This window comes from Harpia harpyja, chromosome 7 (assembly GCF_026419915.1).
Source record: "Harpia harpyja isolate bHarHar1 chromosome 7, bHarHar1 primary haplotype, whole genome shotgun sequence".
Classification (NCBI taxonomy): domain Eukaryota; kingdom Metazoa; phylum Chordata; class Aves; order Accipitriformes; family Accipitridae; genus Harpia; species Harpia harpyja.
This window is the reverse complement of record NC_068946.1, coordinates 13,468,317-13,486,910: the sequence shown is the minus strand read 5'-3', so window position 1 is coordinate 13,486,910 and position 18,594 is coordinate 13,468,317. Positions and strand designations below refer to the sequence as shown.

The 18,594-nt window shown below is 48.0% G+C and overlaps 1 protein-coding gene across 2 annotated transcripts in view; it reads right to left on the bottom strand.

Moving 5' to 3' along the window:
- Positions 1-829: 829 nt before the first annotated feature.
- SLX9 (SLX9 ribosome biogenesis factor) overlaps positions 830-18,594 on the bottom strand; it is a 61,247-nt gene continuing 43,482 nt past the window's right edge. For both annotated transcript variants that reach the window (XM_052792227.1, XM_052792228.1), the window contains exons 3-6: positions 13,324-13,392; positions 9,133-9,286; positions 3,890-3,958; positions 830-1,481 (exon numbers count right to left, since the gene is read on the bottom strand). In XM_052792227.1, the coding sequence (XP_052648187.1) occupies positions 1,355-1,481; positions 3,890-3,958; positions 9,133-9,286; positions 13,324-13,392 (419 nt within the window). In that variant the 3' untranslated portion in view covers positions 830-1,354. The remainder of the gene's footprint in view (positions 1,482-3,889; positions 3,959-9,132; positions 9,287-13,323; positions 13,393-18,594) is intronic.

Here is an 18,594-nt window from a genome sequence, read left to right as displayed (position 1 = left end):
CGTGCCAGGCCTTGGGGGAGGAGGGGTGGCACAGTGACATTCCTCTAACAACAAGCAGCAACAGCATCTGCACTGCCAGGGCTAAGAGACAGGCATTAGAAAAACTCCCTTTGTTCAACAGTGTCAGCCTAGAGGGAGGAAAAAAAAGCACCATTACTAGTGAAGCAAGAGACAGGTATGATCAAGGTACCTGCTACTCCCATTGCAGCTGGTTTTAGGCACTAACTTGGGTAAGAGTTGGCTGCAGCTTCCAGATGCTCCTCACAGTTGACCCAAAATAGGCAGACTGCTTTTCCAAGGTTAAGAAGCATCAGAAAACTTTTAGTACAGTTCAAAAGACAGCACTGACATTTCAGGGTGTCAAATCAGGATCATCTCAAATAGGGAATGGCCCTGCCTTCAGTTGTCCCCACAAAAATACACTGGAGTTTTGTGAAAATTGGTGTTTGGTAGAAGGCAAGGCCTCCCTCTGCTGCAGCGGTTCCCAAACCCCAACATGTAAGTGACCAGCTGAAGTTCACAGCCTGCAGCCAGGACACATTTTGGGATGCTTCCTATAGGGCAGGCCAAGAAGGGAACAAGACGCAGGCCAAAAGGGATCAGCATCACCCATGGAAAGCACACACTTCCAGGGTACGAGGAAGGCAAGTCTGTGAGTTAGATGTGATCTACAATTGATTTCACAAGGCTTCTGTTGCATGCCGCAGCATCAGTCTAGTTGTTCACTGTACACATCGAAAAAACCTATTCTTTTAAGTCATTTTTCCAGTGATGGGAATAAGGACATATTTCAATTAGTATTTACCAAAACAAGAGCCAGACAAACTCATACTGTGTAAAAGTGTGTTTATTGCAAAGCTAAATTTCTCACATAAAACAATGTCTCTGAACAGCAGCATCGGTCCTTACACAGATCTACAACAGCCTTCTGGGCTCCAGGGCTTGGGGTCTTGAACCATCTCAACAAAGCAGCAGAGAACCTCTTTTCAGTGTTGTCAGAAAGGGGAGGGAATCGACGAAAACCAGGTACATTGCCACTGGCACAATTTAAGAAATTGTGCCTGCTCACAGGAAGAGAAAAGGTGTCAAGACACTTCGCAGGGAGCTTAACGTCTGCACAAAGATCTCGCAGAACACCCTGCTCTCTGCAGGCTGCTTGCCAAGGATCAGCTGCCACTGTCAGGAGAGAACTGCATTATTCCTGCAGACAGAAAACAGGACTGTTGGATTTAATAATCCACTGAATTGCTTCCAAGGACTGAAGTGGCTGAGAGGTCATGTTAGCGATGTGCTCCTTTGCAGCCTGGAGCCCTCACACCAGCTCCAGCGTGCATATTTGGTCTCAGCTGACACCCTAGAGGGGTTTACTTTCTTCCTCCTGCCTCAGCCTCTTGAAAAGATGTTCACTGATGGCCATGAGGGGGTTGGCTCTGTACCTGGGATTGGCGATGACCTCATGAAACCGAGCCACTTCCTCCTCTCTGAGGAAAGAAAAATAACACACAAATGCTAAGTGCTTCATGCAAAAGAAACTCAGCAGATAAGAACTCATAAAGCAGTTGGTTTCTGTACAGACAGAATGATCCTGGGTGTAAATCTCAGAAAGAAACAGTGCAAGAAATATACCTACTTTACCCAAGGGCAAAGCTCAGATTGCTGCCAGCTTCATGGGAGCCAGAGACTTGGTCTCATGCCACAGAGACAGAAACAATCACGTTAGTGTCCAACATCACTTGAAAATAGGTTTTTTTAGAGCTTTTCCCTAGTAGATCAGGAACAAGAGACTGTGGGTATCTGGTAAATCACTAAGAATGAAAACTACTTTGGATTGCACTAGCACAAAAGCAGATTCTGCTTTCGAGAACTCATCTATTGACTCTTTGTTGCTCAGCGTAGAGGCTTGGTAATCCTATGTGCAACACTAGCTAGACACCATAGGAGAAGCATGACAGAATTACCTCTGCATGCTTGGTCATAGCTGGTTGCTGTGGAAATGGTCTTGTCTTAAAAAGCAAGCAAGCAGGGAGGAACAAGAACAGAACAGGAGTGTAAAAAAAACCACTGAGTTTTCACTAAGTCACATCCATTGTGGCCTCTCCATCTCCCTCAAACAGACTGCCAGGCTCTCCACAGCCCAGCCAGACACCCATCTTCATGTTCTCAGTAGTTGCTGTGGATCAGCAGAGTGCTCTTCAGCTTGCAGCATGTAGCTAGTTCCCTCCCTAGTACGGCCCTTCCCTTCAACACCAGCCCTGCCCCTGCCAGAGGAAAAGAGAGAGAAGCCAAACCTGAAGCTTGGGTTGTGGCATTTGGGGCAATAAGGTGAGACTTAGGGAACCTCCAGTCCTAACTAACATCCTGGAAAATTAACCTCAAGACCTTCCTCCAAACTTTTTCCCTCCCAAGAAGCACAGACTTCCCAGACCATGATGGCAGGATATGTGCTGCTACTCAGTGCATCTGTCCAGTTTTCTGCAGAGGAGAAGAGGGAGGCACACAGGGGATCATCTATGAGAAGACGGTGGTGGAGTTGCCTATTTGGATCTGTATACATGTCCCTCCTCAAGCAGTGTTCCTCACCCATGAGTTCCAGCACAATGAGACATTCACTGGTGGCACTCAAGGCCATGACCCTTGGGCTTCTGCAATGAGCCAAGGAGGGACTTGTCCAAAAAGGCAGAACTGTGCAAGACAGGCATCCCAGCACTGACACAGGCCAGTTTCAGACAGAGAAATGTATTCACAGAGTGTGCTGGACAGCAGTGCTGGGATCGGTAGGCTGACTGTTCTCCTCAGCCTCAGTTTGAAGTTGAATGGCTCAGAACTGACAGAAATCCTGGAAACAGGGACGACAGAAAGCAAATACTGCCAGATCACAGTGCCTAGCCCCAGGAGAGCTGTGCTGAGGGGAAATTAAGTTCTTGATGCCTAGTGGCAGTATAAAATATCCAACGGGTTATACAGAGGAATAAGGAGTTGCCAGTTGTCCAAGAATTACTCAAAAGCATTTAGTGCTTCATTTTACAAGAAAAGGTTTGGCAGATGCCAGTGGACAGCTGTCCTTGTAAGGGATGTACAGCATGTAAATTAGCATCCCAGAGGTGTTCTAACAGAGCAGCTGTAGCTTCTGATGCTACACAGAGTTCCAGGAGCTCCTCACCTACACAACTGCAGGATGCTTTCCTATCAGCTAGAGCTACGTGGGCCTGGTGTCATAAGAGACAGCCACAGCTGGATGTTGCAGCTCCAACTCAGCAAGCCAAGACAAGGGACGCACCACCTGGTTGATAACCACATCATCCATGCCGCACAGAGGGACACAGTACAAACATACTCACTTGGTACAGCCAGAAGTGACAACTGTGGCCAGGAGGAACAAGATGACCGTTGGTGTGGATTTGTCCTGAAACCCCACAGACCACACACAGGAGGCCCAAGCCATCACTTTCTTTTCAATGACACAGGGAAAATGAACTCTTAAAAAGGAGCAAGTGCAGTTTCCTGTGCTCTCTTTGCATAGATTTTACATGAGACAGAAATGGAAGCAAACTGAATCCATTTAGAATTGACCAAGTCTGAGAGGGACTAAGGCAGAGGGACACCCACAAATATCCTGCATTATGTAAAGGGGAAAATCAAAGCTGCCACCTCTTCTAGGGCCTTCAGATGTGCAAGACTGAAACACTGGAACTGGTTGCCTAGAGAGGTTGTGTGATCTCCATCCTTGGAGATATTCAAAAGCCATGTGGATGTGGTCCTGGGCAACCAGTTCTAGGTGGCCCTACTTGAGCAGGGAGGTTGGACCAGATGACCTCCAGAGGTCCCTTCCAGTCTCAACCATTCTGTAATACTCAGCAGGGACTGGATACTCTGATAACTGGGTACTTACAAGAGCTGGCATTTCTGAGCTTGTTTCATCAGACAGAAGTCTGCTGCTTCTGTCTTTGCTTTTACACGGCTGTGGAGAGAAGAAACAAAACAAATGAGTGAGTGTTATAGAGAAGTGGTAATTTAGCAATTGCTGGGGAGATGGAAAGAGTCCAGGGGTTCTGCATCTGCCTTCCCAGAAAATATAGGTAATTGTCCTGTATGGAAATTCTCCTGAAAGGCAATTACCTCCATAGCCAGACAGTAATGGAGATGCAAACTTCTGCCACAGACTGACAACAGCTTAGGAGTCAGGACTGAATGGGCAGGAGGTAAATGCACTAAAGAAAAATCAGATCACTTAGTTCTAGAACTGGTCATTAGCTGTCCATGCCCAGATCACTTTCTGCTTATCACCAGCCTCCAGGTCAAACCAATACTGTTGCATGGAGAAAAGATCCCATTGAACTTCCCCTCACCACCAGGCACGTGTCACCTCTGCACATCTCATGTTCCTTGTTAACACTGCAGAGCTCCAGCATTGGCAGACATCAGTTATAGACAGTGCCATGGTTACTCAGCAAGAAGAGGGAACTGCCAGCCGTGCTTCGGATCCTGCAGCAGGACCACTGGGATAAAAGGTGTCACTTACATTTTAAGATAAAGAATGGCAATATTCCTTTCTCCCTGTAAACACATATCCTCGCCAAAGACTTACCAGTTTAAGTCAGCTGCAAACAGATTAGGTAACGAGAAAGCACAACAACAGAGCTTCAGCTTTTGCCACCAAACAGAGGTTTGCAAGAAGATGGACTCATGGGAACACAGGATGGTGCACTATGTGTGGCTGAGGCACAGCAGCAAGCATAGATCTGCATTCTCTGCACCCATTTCTTATTCCCAGGCAAAGTCCAAGGAGTCCAGAGGTGTAATCCATCCCGCACAGGATGCTGGAAGCACATGGTGCCCAATGCCAAACAGCGGCAGAGATTTACCACAAAGCAAAGCGCTGAGCCCAAGCAAGGGACATGCAGGAAGGGCAGTGACTGCTTTTGGGACTTAAAGTGCACAAGGGGAGTTGCTGGTAGAACTGGACATTAAGGAAAGGAGAAGAAACTTCCATTCTTCAGGATTACACAGATACAGAGGTAAACAGAAGCAAATGGGGAAAAGGGTCTGCCCCTGCAGAGTGGCTTCCCTCTGATTTGCCCTGGGTCTGAGCCCCAGCACACAGCCCAAGGGCGAAGAGGGTCTGCCTCCCACCCCTCTGTTGGGGCAGGGCTCAAGGAGGAATCTTCCCTTACTGGTGGGTGCTGGGGGCCAGGGCCTCCCCCACCTGATCTGCCCCAGAGCCCTTCAGCTTTCTCAAGGTTAGGAAACATGACAGTCCCTCACCTTCTCTTCAAGACAGCAGGATCTGGTCTCTTGTTGGCAGCGTTACAGCGACCTCCTCCTCCTATTTCCCTCCCTGACCCGCTACCCTCCATCATTTTATTCTGCATTTTCTTCCCCATTCATCCTTTCCTCCTCCTCCCTTACCCCATATTCCTTCACCCTGCTCACTTTCATCATCCATCTCTACTTTATCAGCTCCTGCTCCTTTTCCTCATCTCTACCTCTCCTCATCCTGGCTCATTTTATTTTTCCTCAAGGGGGATCCTGGTGGACCCAAGCTGCCGAGGGCTGCTCTCACCACTGCCCTGATCACATCTGATTTATCCTCAGCCCAGCACAGTGTGCCCCAGCATCACAGCTCCCTGCCAGCCCAGACAAACCCAAACAGTGTGGATGTATGTCAGCCAGCCTTCGCAGCACAGAGCCTGTGCAGGAAAGGGCAGCCAGGCAGATCAATGCCTGCGTGCTGCTCCTGTACCCTTCAGTCCCTCTCGAGGTCACCCCGGCACTGCTGGCGTTACACAACAGGCCACGATTGCCCACGAGGAATGGTGATCAGCAAAAGCAGACAAACACCTACAGGGGTTTGAGCAGCTCCCGTCACACTGCTGTGTCCACTGGTACTGCAAGATACAGAAAGACCAGGAAGCGTCTCTGCTCTCTTCATGTCCGTTAACTGCTTGGCACAGGAACAATTTCTTGTCCCAGTCTGCCTGGATTGCTCACAGAAGCACAGAGAAATCTCTTCTCGAGTTGGATGGCAACCTGCAATTACCAGAGCAGGGGCTTGCCAAGTGTGCCAAGTCGCCATGGCAGTCCCTTCAAAGATGAGTAGCTCTGCAGAGGATGACAATGCTTAAAGGAAAGCCTTTCCAAACTACATCCTGGTAAGTACGAGACCACGTGCCCCAGAGGCTGTGCTTCTCCAGGACAGCTTCCTCCGCAGCACATCACGAGGGCGCGGGGCTGCTTCAGGCTGTGCAAGCCCACTTCTGCCTTGAGCCACCCCACTCACTATTTTAAAGGGCTTGGTGCTTCTGAAGGCTTTTCAGTTCCACTTAACAGCTCTGCCCCACCAGTCTGGCAGGTTCGAAAGGCTGCTGCCTGAATTTCCCCTACCAAACCACCAGCTCGCTGCCTGCTTATTTGGACCTTGATAGTAGCCCTGTTTCATTACACTTCATTGCCTTCATTCGTTATAAAACAGAATAAAAACCTCACTGTAATGCTCTCTTACCCAGCAGGAGATCAAATTCCTGGAGAATCTAATCTTTTATTAATAATGCTGACAAATCACCAGAGTATTACCCTTCATTTATGTAATGATTCAAATCCTATAAAAGCCTCCTCTGATTATTTCAAACACTTATGCACACACATCCTCATGCAGCCCAGGAAGACACAAGCCAGCAAGGGGAAGAAGAGCACTGCAGTTCCTCCATGCCACTACCAGGGGGGACTGCTTTTTGGTTGGCATGTCACAGGCAATCTGGGTGACATCAGTCAATGCCAAGCTCCCACCTCCGCTGGGCTGACTGCAGATGGTGCTGGCCAATCCTGAAATTCTCAGCCAGGGCTGGGCTTCTCTACTGTGCTGTGCCACAGGCGCACTGGGCTTTCTAGACACCAGAGTCTTGTAGCCGAAGTGAAAACAGAGCCAGAGTATGAGCTCAAGCCTCCAGAAGGAGAGGAGGGCTGCCACACTCCCACAGGAGGTCTGGGTTTGGAAAGAGAGGGAACTGACAGTGGTTCTCTGAGGATGTAAGGCTGGAGATACGTGCAAGACCACTGAATGCTTCCATGTGTGCCACACATCCTCTGCCATGAAGCGTACTACAGAAGTGAAGAGCGATTGCAGTAGCTGGAAGGACCATTTTGGCCAATGTTCTGCTTTGAATCAGCCTGCAGCAGATGGCCAGAGAGGGCTAAGACCAAAGCAAGCATATAGCCACATCCTCTCCAGTGTTTGCAGCTCAGAGACCTTGTTCCAGCTGCAGTTTATATACATGCAGTAACTCTCCAAGGAGCTCTCCTTATTGGATTTGTCAGGTCTCACCTAAACCTGCAGGCCTCCTTCAGCCATGACATCCTGCAGCAAGGAGCTGCGCAGAGCAGTGAGCCTCCTGCTTGCACTGAACTGGCTACTTGCTAGCTATGTTTGATGTCCTTTATTTCTCATACTGGAAAAGAAGACGAACTACTTCCTAACTACATTACACTTGATTTTATAGACTATTATGTTCCCCAGCCTCTTTGCCTCTATCTCCTGTCTAGGCTGAGGACTCCCCAGCTCACTTAGTCACCCCTTGAGCAGAAGCTGTGCCAGATCCTCCACTGTCATCCTTGTCATCCGCCTCTGAGCCTTTTCCAGTTCTACTGTATCTTTTGAGCTGGTCCAGAATGGCAGGCTGCAGCAATACTGTATATTTGTACTAGCTTATGCAGCCACCCGGGAAAGCAATCCCCAAAGGAAGCACCCTACCTGTCCTCCCTCCCCTGTATGTACTTTCTGCAAGCCACTCTCCTGGATAGCAGGGGCTCAGCCACCAAGGGGGCTGGAGGAAAATGATGAGGGGGAATGACTCCTGAACACAGCCTGGAGTCAGATGCCACATGTAGTTGTGGCACATCATCACAGAAAGAGGGCAAAGACACCTAATTCAGGCTCAGGCTAAGCCCTGGCCCAGAGCTCTGTCCAACCAACCCTCAGCGCTCTGCAAGACTTGAAACTCAGTGTGTACTTTTGCTGTTCATTCCCACTGAAAGAGAGGGCAGGCTGACTGAATGGCTGCATAAAGACAAAAAAAAAAAGTTATTCAAAGAATTAGAAGCCAAGTTAAGGAAGGAAATATTTTCCCATGCTTAGATGCAAGGTTCATAGCTGCTGTTTGTCTGAGAAGTGGCTCTCCAGAAGCACAGGGAACTGCAAACTCAGCCATGCTCTGTAGGTGGGTGTCCCACCTGGATCAGAGTTTATTTCTGGGGCACCCAGCAAATCACAAGAGGGTTCACGGTATCTCCAGCCATGATCTGCAATCAAAGAAGAGGGTGCTTTGCCAGACAGCCACCTTCTTGGCTGTTCTCTAATCCAAGTGCTTTCTTATGGTCAAAAGAAGTTTCTGGTTCCAACCCCTACTGAGCAACTGGAGAGGAGGGACCAGCGTTTGTGCAGCACGCAGAGCACTTTTATTCTGCACTGGGGGATGCAAAAGCAGCTGCAACACTGACCAGATGGTCAGGCAGAGCACTGCATTAAAAAGGAGGAAACATAAGGGCAACCAGAACCCACCCTACGGCTGGCTGGGATGGTTGACATGTGAGTGTCAGAGGATCAGAAATAGCCCTTCTCTTTCAGTACAATAAAGGGAACGGAAACACCATCTTTCTGTTCTTGTCCAAAGTCACACTGCAAGCCAACGGGGCAAACAAAGAGTCCGGCCAGAGCGTAAAGCTCTGCTCAAAGGACTTGAACTGCCTCAGGAGAAAGCCTGGAGGTCTGGCAGGACAGAGCTGCAGGCTGCAACACCTCAAGTCCAGATTCTCAGGTGAGCTCAGCAGCATTACATGCTGGACACTTGTGTGTCTCTCGTACAGCTCCCAGGACGTCTGGTTGCTCCCAGCCTGTCTCATGCCAAGCCTCATCTGAGCAATACCATTCCCCTCTTAGCTGTGGATTTAGAAGACACGTTTAACCTTTTTTCTTGTGGCAAGTGAAGCATGGAAGGGCACGAAATGGAGTTGAGAACAAGGCCCTGTTTTCCTGACCACTGGCACCGAGCTTGCATTGCCTGTAGCTACAAGCTGAGCTGAAGGGCACTTCATCTTGCAGGAAGAAGGGGAATACACAGCCCATCCCTAAATGGCACATACCTCTTGGGTGGCTTCCTGCCCCTGCCACCTGTGGTCAGGTCAGAGAGCTCAGGTAGGGCTTCCATCAACGGCTGCATGTCTCCCACCACAGGTGTTGCTTTCCGCTTTGCTTCGGCTTTTTGCTTCTGCTTGGCTAGCTTCACACTTTCTATTTCTAAATCAGAAACAAGACATTATTGGAGGAAGGGGAAGCGTTTGCAAGAGATAACCCTTGAGCTAAAAAATTCATAGGCTGCTTCAGCATCTACAGGAAAAAACAGGCCAGAAGTGATTTAAACCAGGAAAAGACTGAAAATTATGCAGCTGGATAGTTCCCTCCCTTGCCGTGTTTGCTATATACATCTCTACTGACATTTGCAATGGGAAGTGAAATCCCCAGACTGATTTTGTCTGAACTGTTTCCATCCCTTGCACTGCTCATTGCTCACAGCAACACGGTACAGGAGTCCTGGGGTGGAAAAAACCACACTGACCTTGCATGGAATTAGGAGAGAGAAACAAGAGGGGAAGGGACAAACCAAATACAGTCAGCTCCACATGTGGCATTAAACAGTCACAACCCCATCTCTGCTTTGCTGTTGGGACAAAACAATGGTCTCCTAGCACAGGCAGAAAAGATGGACTTAATTTCTGTTGTTTACTTAGTTTGGAGCAAGTCAAAGTCTCACCTTCGTGACTCATGGTGGAGCTCAAGCAGTCAGTCACTGGATAAACTGTGCCCTTAGAAAAGCACTGCACCAAATGACAGACACAGAGGCAGCTGGCTTTTCCTTGAAACCAAGTTTACCAGTCTCCCTGCAGCAGCTCTGAGCAAGGCTGTGGGCACATAAGGTTCTACAAAGGTTACAGCAGTCTCCCTTCTTGGCCATGGGAGGTGGGCATTGAAAGCCACAGGCTTCTGCCTCAGTCCTCAAAGCTCTCTGGTGTAGAAATAGGTCCCGCAGCTGCCCAAGCCTTACAGAGCCAGCAGCCCCCAGGGTGAGCCCCAGCAGAACATGGTCTCCTCTTGGACAGCCCACAAAAGCCCAGCACTGCTACAAGCCTCCAGCTGAGCTCCAAGATGCCCCAACCTGTCCCAGAAGTCTCTTAACGATGCCACCAGAAACAGCTAAAACTCAGCGGGATCCATGATCTCCTTTTTCTTCTGTCAGGTAATGACTGGGCCTTGAAGCCCACTGCATTACCTTGACCTCCATGAGGGGTACCAGTGCTGCGGGGTACGTGATGGAGGACTCCACCTCCTCCACGTGCACCCAGTGGAGGCCGCAGTGGAAGAGCAGGCTTCTGCTTATTGCCTTGGACAATGAGCGTACTGCAAGGATGAGCCTCAGCACTGAGCTAGAAACTCCTTGTCTGGACATGACAGAGCGCAGTGCCAGCAGCCGTGGGGCCAAGCTGGCAACACAGGGAGGCCAACGGCTGCCAACGCAGCATGGCCACAGAAGCAGGACTAAATCAGCACAACTGTTTTTGATGGGAACACAAAGGCAGCCAGTCCCACTCTACAGACGGCAGGCAAGATGCCACCAGCAATTCTGGGTTTAATCCTGCTGCCCACATTCAAGAAAGCAGAACTCAAATTCACTGGCTCCTTTAACATCTTTGTCTTGTTTGCTCCCCAACTCAGCCAAGTCAAAGAGCAACAGTTTTTCATGAACTGCAATTTTGCTGTACATGGATGTTTGTAACAAATGTGGATTGTAAATGCTTCTCCTCACAGCAATCCCTGCCAAGAGCACAGCTTTCTGTTCTGCATCACTTCTTTTTTTGGTCTGGCTTTATGAAGCTGAGTACTTCAGTGCTTTCATAAACAGTATGTGCTCAAAATTTTCAGACACCTGATTCTGCGCAAACATCCCAAATTCTTTTCCTATGAAGTCTTGTTCGTCTGAGGAGCCATGCGATATATGTATTTTTAAATGTGCATACTTCTAATGTCTGAAGCATTGCATAATTTTTTTCCCCTCTAGTCTCTCCTGAGATGATTTATTGGAATGGAAGAAATCTCCAAGTTCTGCATTTGCACTACTGGGCTGAACTTTAGTTCCCAGGGTCTTGGCATCCAGTGTCACAAAAGCAGCCCTGGGACAAGAAGAAACAACAAACTCTTGGGAAGATTTAGGAAAAGAGAGATGTAATGATAACAACTTCAGCAGTCCAAGTTGGGTTCTCTTTTGGGGGGCAAACACTGCAAAACCCACAAGGAATTGGCAGAGTTATCTGCATCAGACAAAAATCAATGCGTTTCAGTTGACTGTAGCTCTTTAAGGTCACAATGTTAGAATGCCAAGTTTCATTTAAAAATCTCCATCTCTGGAAATACCAGTTCATTTCACTCCATCAGCTAATAATAGTAATATCAGTTTCTTTACTGATGTTTATATAGGCTTTTTCCAGCTATTCCACTTTTCTTAATAAGAAGCTGCACACCTGGTACTAACAGTTGCTGACTTTTCTTACAGAAATCCCCAGGTACTTGCTAGCCTTAGCAAAACATTTGCTAGCGAATGCTGGTATTTGCCAACTGGCCACAAGTTTAGTGGGGGAGTCAAGAGATCCAGCAATTTAGGTACTTCTGTATCTGGAACGCACTTCTAATACCTAGTATCTTCTAAGACAGAGATAATTTGGCCTGAAGTTTTCTATCTTGGTGTTCTCCTCAAAGCAAAGCCTCTGCCTTTCATTTGTATTCCCTCAGCTTAGTAATTTCAGAGCCAAGAGAAGAGGAAAGAGGCCATGGCAGGGCCAAAATAACATATGTGATCTTGAGAAAGACTGATGCTACCAAGATAAATATGCAGGAGGACACGATTAAGAGAGTGTAGGGATCCTACTTCTGGGTTTTTCCAAGGTGGCTGACCTTGACTATGGGAGCGGTGCTGTCACCTAACTGCAGGAGCAGAAGCTCTGTTTCTGGCATAAGACACCATTCCCATGTACCCCTTTTACTGTGGATTCTGTCCTAAAATGCTGCCAAGGACATGCTTTCCTCCATGGTACCTGGTATCAGCCCTGGTAACCGGGGAGAGAAAGCTCAGCTGTGCTCCAGCAGTCGCCTCCTCTGTCACCACAATAGTATCAGAAAAGGAGACACCTTTAGGAGCACCAAAACTGCAGCTGGCAGGCCAGGCATTAGGACTAGCACAGCTATCTATGCTTTGTGCCCAAAAGGGACACTGAGGGTTGCAGATGTCAAAGGTACTTGCAAGTTGTTGGTTGGTGATAGGGAGGAGGTTTCCTTCACGCTCATGGTGTTAAATTATCAGCTTTTTCTGTAAAAGGAGCCAGAGACACCTTCACTGCAACCGGTAAAATCACAGGTTGATGGACTTGAGCTCAGAACTCCGGAGCCAAGAGCGTATGGTGTGGCAAAAAGCCACATCCCTCAGCCCCAAACAGTCTGTCAGCAACTCTGTTGGGCAGGAAGGTGTTAAGGGAAAAGACTGTCCCAAGAACAGCTCCAGGTAGCAAGAGGAATTCCTCCGCTACACCAGGTAGCACAGCATCATCTCTTACTGCGCTGAGATACTTAAAGCAAAAATACAGACGCTTCCCACAGGAAACAGAAGCATTTCTGCCGTGGGCTAGTTTTGTTTAGCTCATATTTCACAGCTTTGAGAAAGGCCAGACTGTCTGATAAGTGGGTTCACTGACCTGTGGCACATGGGAAAGAACAGTAACACAACCAGCAGCATCCAGAGACCTCCCTTACAGAAGGGCAGGAGGGCCCACTGCAGGCTTTCACCACAGAGCCTTGGGATTAGCTGCTGGCTGCATGGGGTTCAGCTCCAGGCTGTCCTACCATCCCCAGAGCTCCTCAGGGAGGAGCAGCTCCACTATACAGCTAGTCATATATGTACCAGAGCTTTAAAAGACAGAGAAACATGCTATGCCTACATGGGCACAGTGTCCTATCTGGAAAAATAAAGGTTTTATGTAGTCACTTACATTATACATGGAGGAAGATCAAAAGTAGCTGTGGGGCAATGACTCAATCTCGGTGCAGAACACTGAGAAATACCTGGGACTTTTACCCCATGTGCTGTGGAGCAGATGTGAAGGTTTCTGAGAAGCACTCAGTCTCCCCCAGCACGGCCCAATGCTGCCACCCACACCCCACAGACAGAGAGATCCAACACAGCCACACTCTGTGATGCCCATGGTATGGCCGTGTTTTGGAGGAGTACTTACTCTGTAGCCATCTTTCTTTCCTCAGCTTCATTTTTTCTTTTTTGGAAAGAACCGTTTTTTCTTCTAGACCTAGAAAAGAAGAGAGACGTGAGATGGAGCCTGGCTCCTGCACAAAGATTCAGTGCTGAACACTTCCCAAAGATAGCAGAGTCCATAATATTTTGTTCAACCCTTGATGCTTTTGAACATGCTGGTAGGTCAGGCAGGCTGCAGGCAGACCAGGGGATACACCACATCTCAACTTTTAGCCGAACAAATCAAACCTGGCTTACTATTGGTTAAGAAATAAGAAAGAGGCAAGCACATCAGATCATCAGCACCCTAGGCCCTGTTTTCTCAGGCCAGGTAGCTCTTTGAGAAAAGCTTTTTGAGAGACCCTTGCCCCATGTCCTGCACTTCTGCATGAACCTGGCCTGGGAGCTGGCCTTTTCTTTTGAAGACGAGCCACAAGTCACGGGAGGACCTACAGGTTCCAGAACTGGGAGCAAAAAGCAAGTTTTTATCTGAAAATATGCAGGCTGATAAAGCTAAGAAGAAGGAAAACACGGGCTGCAGACATGTGCGAGGGTAGGAGGGGGAATGGCAACCTGCCGCGGCTGTTAGCATCCGCCTGCCCAAGCAACGGCCTCAGTGCCTGCCCAGACAGCACGTAGCAGGCAGGGGAAGGACTGAAAAGGGTCTGAAATACCCAGATCCATGGCAGCCCTAAGGAGCAGCCAATTACTAACAGCCTATAAAAAAGGCTAATACCTACTATATACCAAATTCAGTATTTGGAAGCCAGCTCTTGATCACAGATATCCAATACCAAGTAAAATAACATCACAAATATTTTTACTGCAGATCCCTTGCAGACACTAAAATTTTGTCTTATCTCCAGTGTTTAAAACAAAATTGACTTTAGTCAACTTCTGTCCTGAAATGTGCTATGAATTCTGCTACAGGAATGCCAATGGAGGAATAAGCTCCCCAAAGACCACTCCTCTCACCTTAGGTTACTGTTAAGGCTGGAAAAGAAAAAATACCCTTCTTCTCCCCAGAAGAAACAGAAGAAAGGAATTCACTGCAACTCTAAAAACAACTCACTGAGGACTTCTCTGAAGCTGCAAATCTTTCAGGATGATTTAAACAAAAGCAGGATCATAATTAAGTAATTTCAATGCCTGTCGTGGTTTAACCCCAGCCAGCAACTAAGCACCACGCAGCCGCTCACTCACTGCCCTCCCCCCCCGCAGTGGGATGGGGGAGAAAATCGGGAAAAGAAGTAAAACTTGTGGGTTGAGAGAAGAACGGTTTAATAGAACAGAAAAGAAGAAACTAATAATGATAATTATAACACTAATAAAATGACAACAGCAATAATAAAAGGATTGGAATATACAAACGATGCACAGTGCAGTTGCTCACCACCCGCTGATCGACGCCCAGTTAGTCCCCGAGCAGCAATCCCCCAGCCCCTACCCCCCCAGTTCCTATACTAGATGTGATGTCACATGGTATAGAATACCCCTTTGGCCAGTTTGGGTCAGCTGCCCTGGCTGTGTCCTGTGCCAACTTCTTGTGCCTCTCCAGCCTTCTCGCTGGCTGGGCATGAGAAGCTGAAAAATCCTTGACTTTAGACTAAACATTACTTTGCAACAACTGAAAACATCAGTGTTATCAACATTCTTCTCATGGTGAACTCAAAACATAGCACTGTACCAGCTACTAGGAAGACAATCAACTCTATCACAGCCAAAACCAGGACAATGCCTTAAGATGAGAACAAGCCTGCTGGGGCTGGGGGGATTTCTTCATAAAGCCAATAACCACTACCATGTTTTGAGTTTCTAAAGGACATGGAGAATGAAGCTGTAGCTTTCACTGCCTCGTGTCCCAGAAAAATACATCACTGCAGTCACTGCACCCAAGAAGCGAGAAATAAAACCACGCCTAGAAGCTATCACTTACTCACAAAGCTCAGGGATGTCTTGGAAGGGTTTGTATGTGACTGATGCTCCTATCCATTTTTCCATCTCCTGCATAAAGCACCAATGCGCGGGCACCCTTCTAAGCCTGGGCCTGCAGAACAGCCTCGCCAGGACGCAGCGTCAGGCAGTAACAGAGACAAACATCTAATCATGTTAAGGGCAAATTTCCTCAATCTGTTTGCTGCGGTATCAAAGCAGATGCTAAAACAACTATTTGCATGTTCCAGTAACCAACTCCCAGCTACCCCCACCCTCAATCACCCCACGTTTCTGCAGTTTCAGGGAAAAAAAGAATGAATCATGAGAGACCAAAACGCAAATTGCGCCCTGATGATCTCTGAAGGGCTGCCTGCACGAGACACCTCCGCCCTGCCTTTCTGGCTGCCCGAGCCTGCCCAGATTTCAGCGGCAGCGGGGCTGAGGAGATTTGCCCCCTCGTCTGAAAACACACTCATTACTTCATTGGGAAAACAGCGCCTGGCAAGATTTGTTAATGAAAATAAAAATAAAAAAAATTTCAGCCAGCTGGCCAATTCTAGTAATAACATCAATCCAGATTTGCCCCCCCCCCCCCCCCCAAACGGCAGCAGCATATTTAAGGAAACACAAAAGCTGTTTTCTTGGCAGGAGCCCAACCTCGCTGCAAGCCTGGGATGGCAGCCGGCACCCGGACCAGCAGCCGCAGATCGCCAGAGGGGTGCAGGGAGGGGAGCCGGCTCCCTTCTCCACCCGCCACGAGCAGCCGGCGAAGCAGCCGGTTTCTGCCCTTTTTCACCGCCTGCTCCCTGGACACCTCCATTTTATGTATCCCTTCCTGCCCCTGAGGAGGTTGTTTTGCTGCTGGAAGGTGCCAAATCGTGTTTGGCAACTTCCAGTCACGATGCCGAGTGCCAAAGCCGCTGGAAACCCACTGGAGAACAGCAGAGGCAGAATGTAGCTAGTTAATTAATGGCAGACTGTCCCCAAGGTAGTCTTTTATTTTTATTTAGCTTGCAAGCACCTATGAGATCAAAGCCAGACCGCAGCTCCAGTTTAATTATTTTTCTGTGAAATCAGAAGGGGTTTGTCCCCCCCTCCAGCCCATTCCAAATGTAATTTAACAACACTTGCCTTTGAAACCTTGTGCACGGAAGAAAGGTGAGCAAAACCCACTTACATTAGCTGAGGGTAATTTACATACTGTAAACTTGACAATTATTCCTTTTAGCAAGGACGTGTTTTTTGTTTCCTCTGATCTGTGCAGTACAAAGCATCTCAAATATAAACAGATTAAAAAAACAACGCAATAGCTTTTTGCTTCATACATCAAGTGTTTGATACTACTGGCAATTCTCAGGATCGTGCTTTCATGGCAGACAAGCAGATTTTTTTGGAGTATGGCTTCCTTCATTTCAAAAAGGTTGAGTTTTTTGGGTAAAGGACTCCTTAGACAAACAAAACAAAACAAAAAAAAAAACCAAAACCCCCTATATATATATATATATATGTCTGCTTTTCATAAAGGACTCCTTAGACTAAATATATATATATATATATTTTATCTCTCTATATATCTCCTACCTTAAAAGTCCCCATTTTATCCTTTCTAGGCATTCAGAAAGAAGCTGGACTGGGTAAAATCCGTAACACTACAGGCTTCCCTGAGCCCTGAGATCCCACTATTTAAGTTTGACTCCACAACCGAGAGGGTGAAAACACAGGTTTCACAGTTCCACGAAACCACATTACTTCGAGGACTTGGCCATGAGCAGAAATATGAAATAAACCTGTGCCTGTGCAATGCCAAACAGAGGAGGGTCCTTCAGCAGTGGGCATCTGCTCCTCCCTGTGCAAAGCTGCAGTAAACCACCAAGCCTCCCTTTGGTATGAGCTACTAAGGAATAGCACATAGTATTAAGTATTATTCCCAGAACTCCGATGATATATAAAAGTAAAGCTGTTACTGCTTGAAACATAGTATTTTGGCAAAACAGGGTACCGTATAAATTGAAGTTAAACAAAAACAGATGTGTTAATTTTAGCCTCAGTTGTATAACAGCAGCAAAAATGAGCATATGCCTACAGCTGTGGGATGAGTCCACTAAAGAAATTCAGAGAGTACATGCAAAAGCAGAAGACTGGGTGTGTTTGGGGTTTTTTTTGTTGTGTTTTTTTTTTTTTTAAATTACATATTGTCACTTGTAAATTGTCTGATACGCTTTTCCACTGAAAAGGCCTGGGAAATGGTAACCACAGTCTCCTGGGGCAAATGCAACACTGGTGTGACCTGACAGATGCCAGCACAGAACCACTGAAGGTATTCTTCTTCCTCTAGGAAGAAAGTTGAGGGACAACATGGGCCAGGCAGAAAGTCAGCCAAGATGTCCTCCAGCAGAGATGGTACTCCATGGGAGCCAGCCCGGCGGCCCGCTGCCCTCACTCCACCCGACAGCTCAGCTCCCAACTGGGTGACCTCCAGCTCCACTTCTCCAGAAAGCACTGATGCAGAAGCGTCTGGGGAGCCTGGGTCACAAGCGGGACCAAGGCTTGGAGGTGGCAATGACAGAAGCAGGGGGTTGATACCCTCCAGGCTCTTTGCCCCCTTGCTCTTAGAGGAGCCCTTGGAGACAGCTTGGTAGCCTGTACACAGTGCACAGAGAACACGGCAGGGGAGTGTTTGGGTTTTACCCAGTCCAAGCCCCGCTACCCTGAGCAGGCTTGGGAACCAGCATTGGAAGAGAAGATGACAGCCCCTGCTGGGATAGGGCAGGTTTCACCATGGATACAGCATTTGCTTTTCATGGTCCAAAACAAGCTACATTATTTTTTTCATGCTTAATCGTTACACCAGCACGCAGGCTTTCCTCCTGCCCCCAGTGAGGAAGGCATCTTATTTAAAGTGGGATCTGCACTCTCAACCCTTCCAGATCCTCTGCTTATTTAAAGCAGAGCCTACTTCTAAGTCCGGCTTCCCATCCGAGACCTGGAGGAGCAGTGCGACTCACATCCTCGCACCAAGGTCATGCCTCTGTCAGGCCCGGTAAACATCCCCAGGCTCTGATGAGCTACAGCAAGGGCACGAAACCTCCCTCTGCAGAAGAGCTGAGACTCATCTCTAGTTAGCCGCATAAGCGCACAAGTGACATGCCATCTGAAGCGGGAGCAGTTCCCCTCAGGAGGTGACCAAGAAGTCACAATCTGCACAGTAAGTAGTCTGCAAAAGGCAACTCCAGAGACAAAGTCTGTCCTCCCAAGCGATGTCTTAAGCACTGCAGGCATGCTCAGCCCCTGCCACAAGGTAAAAGTACCGCCTCCACCCAAG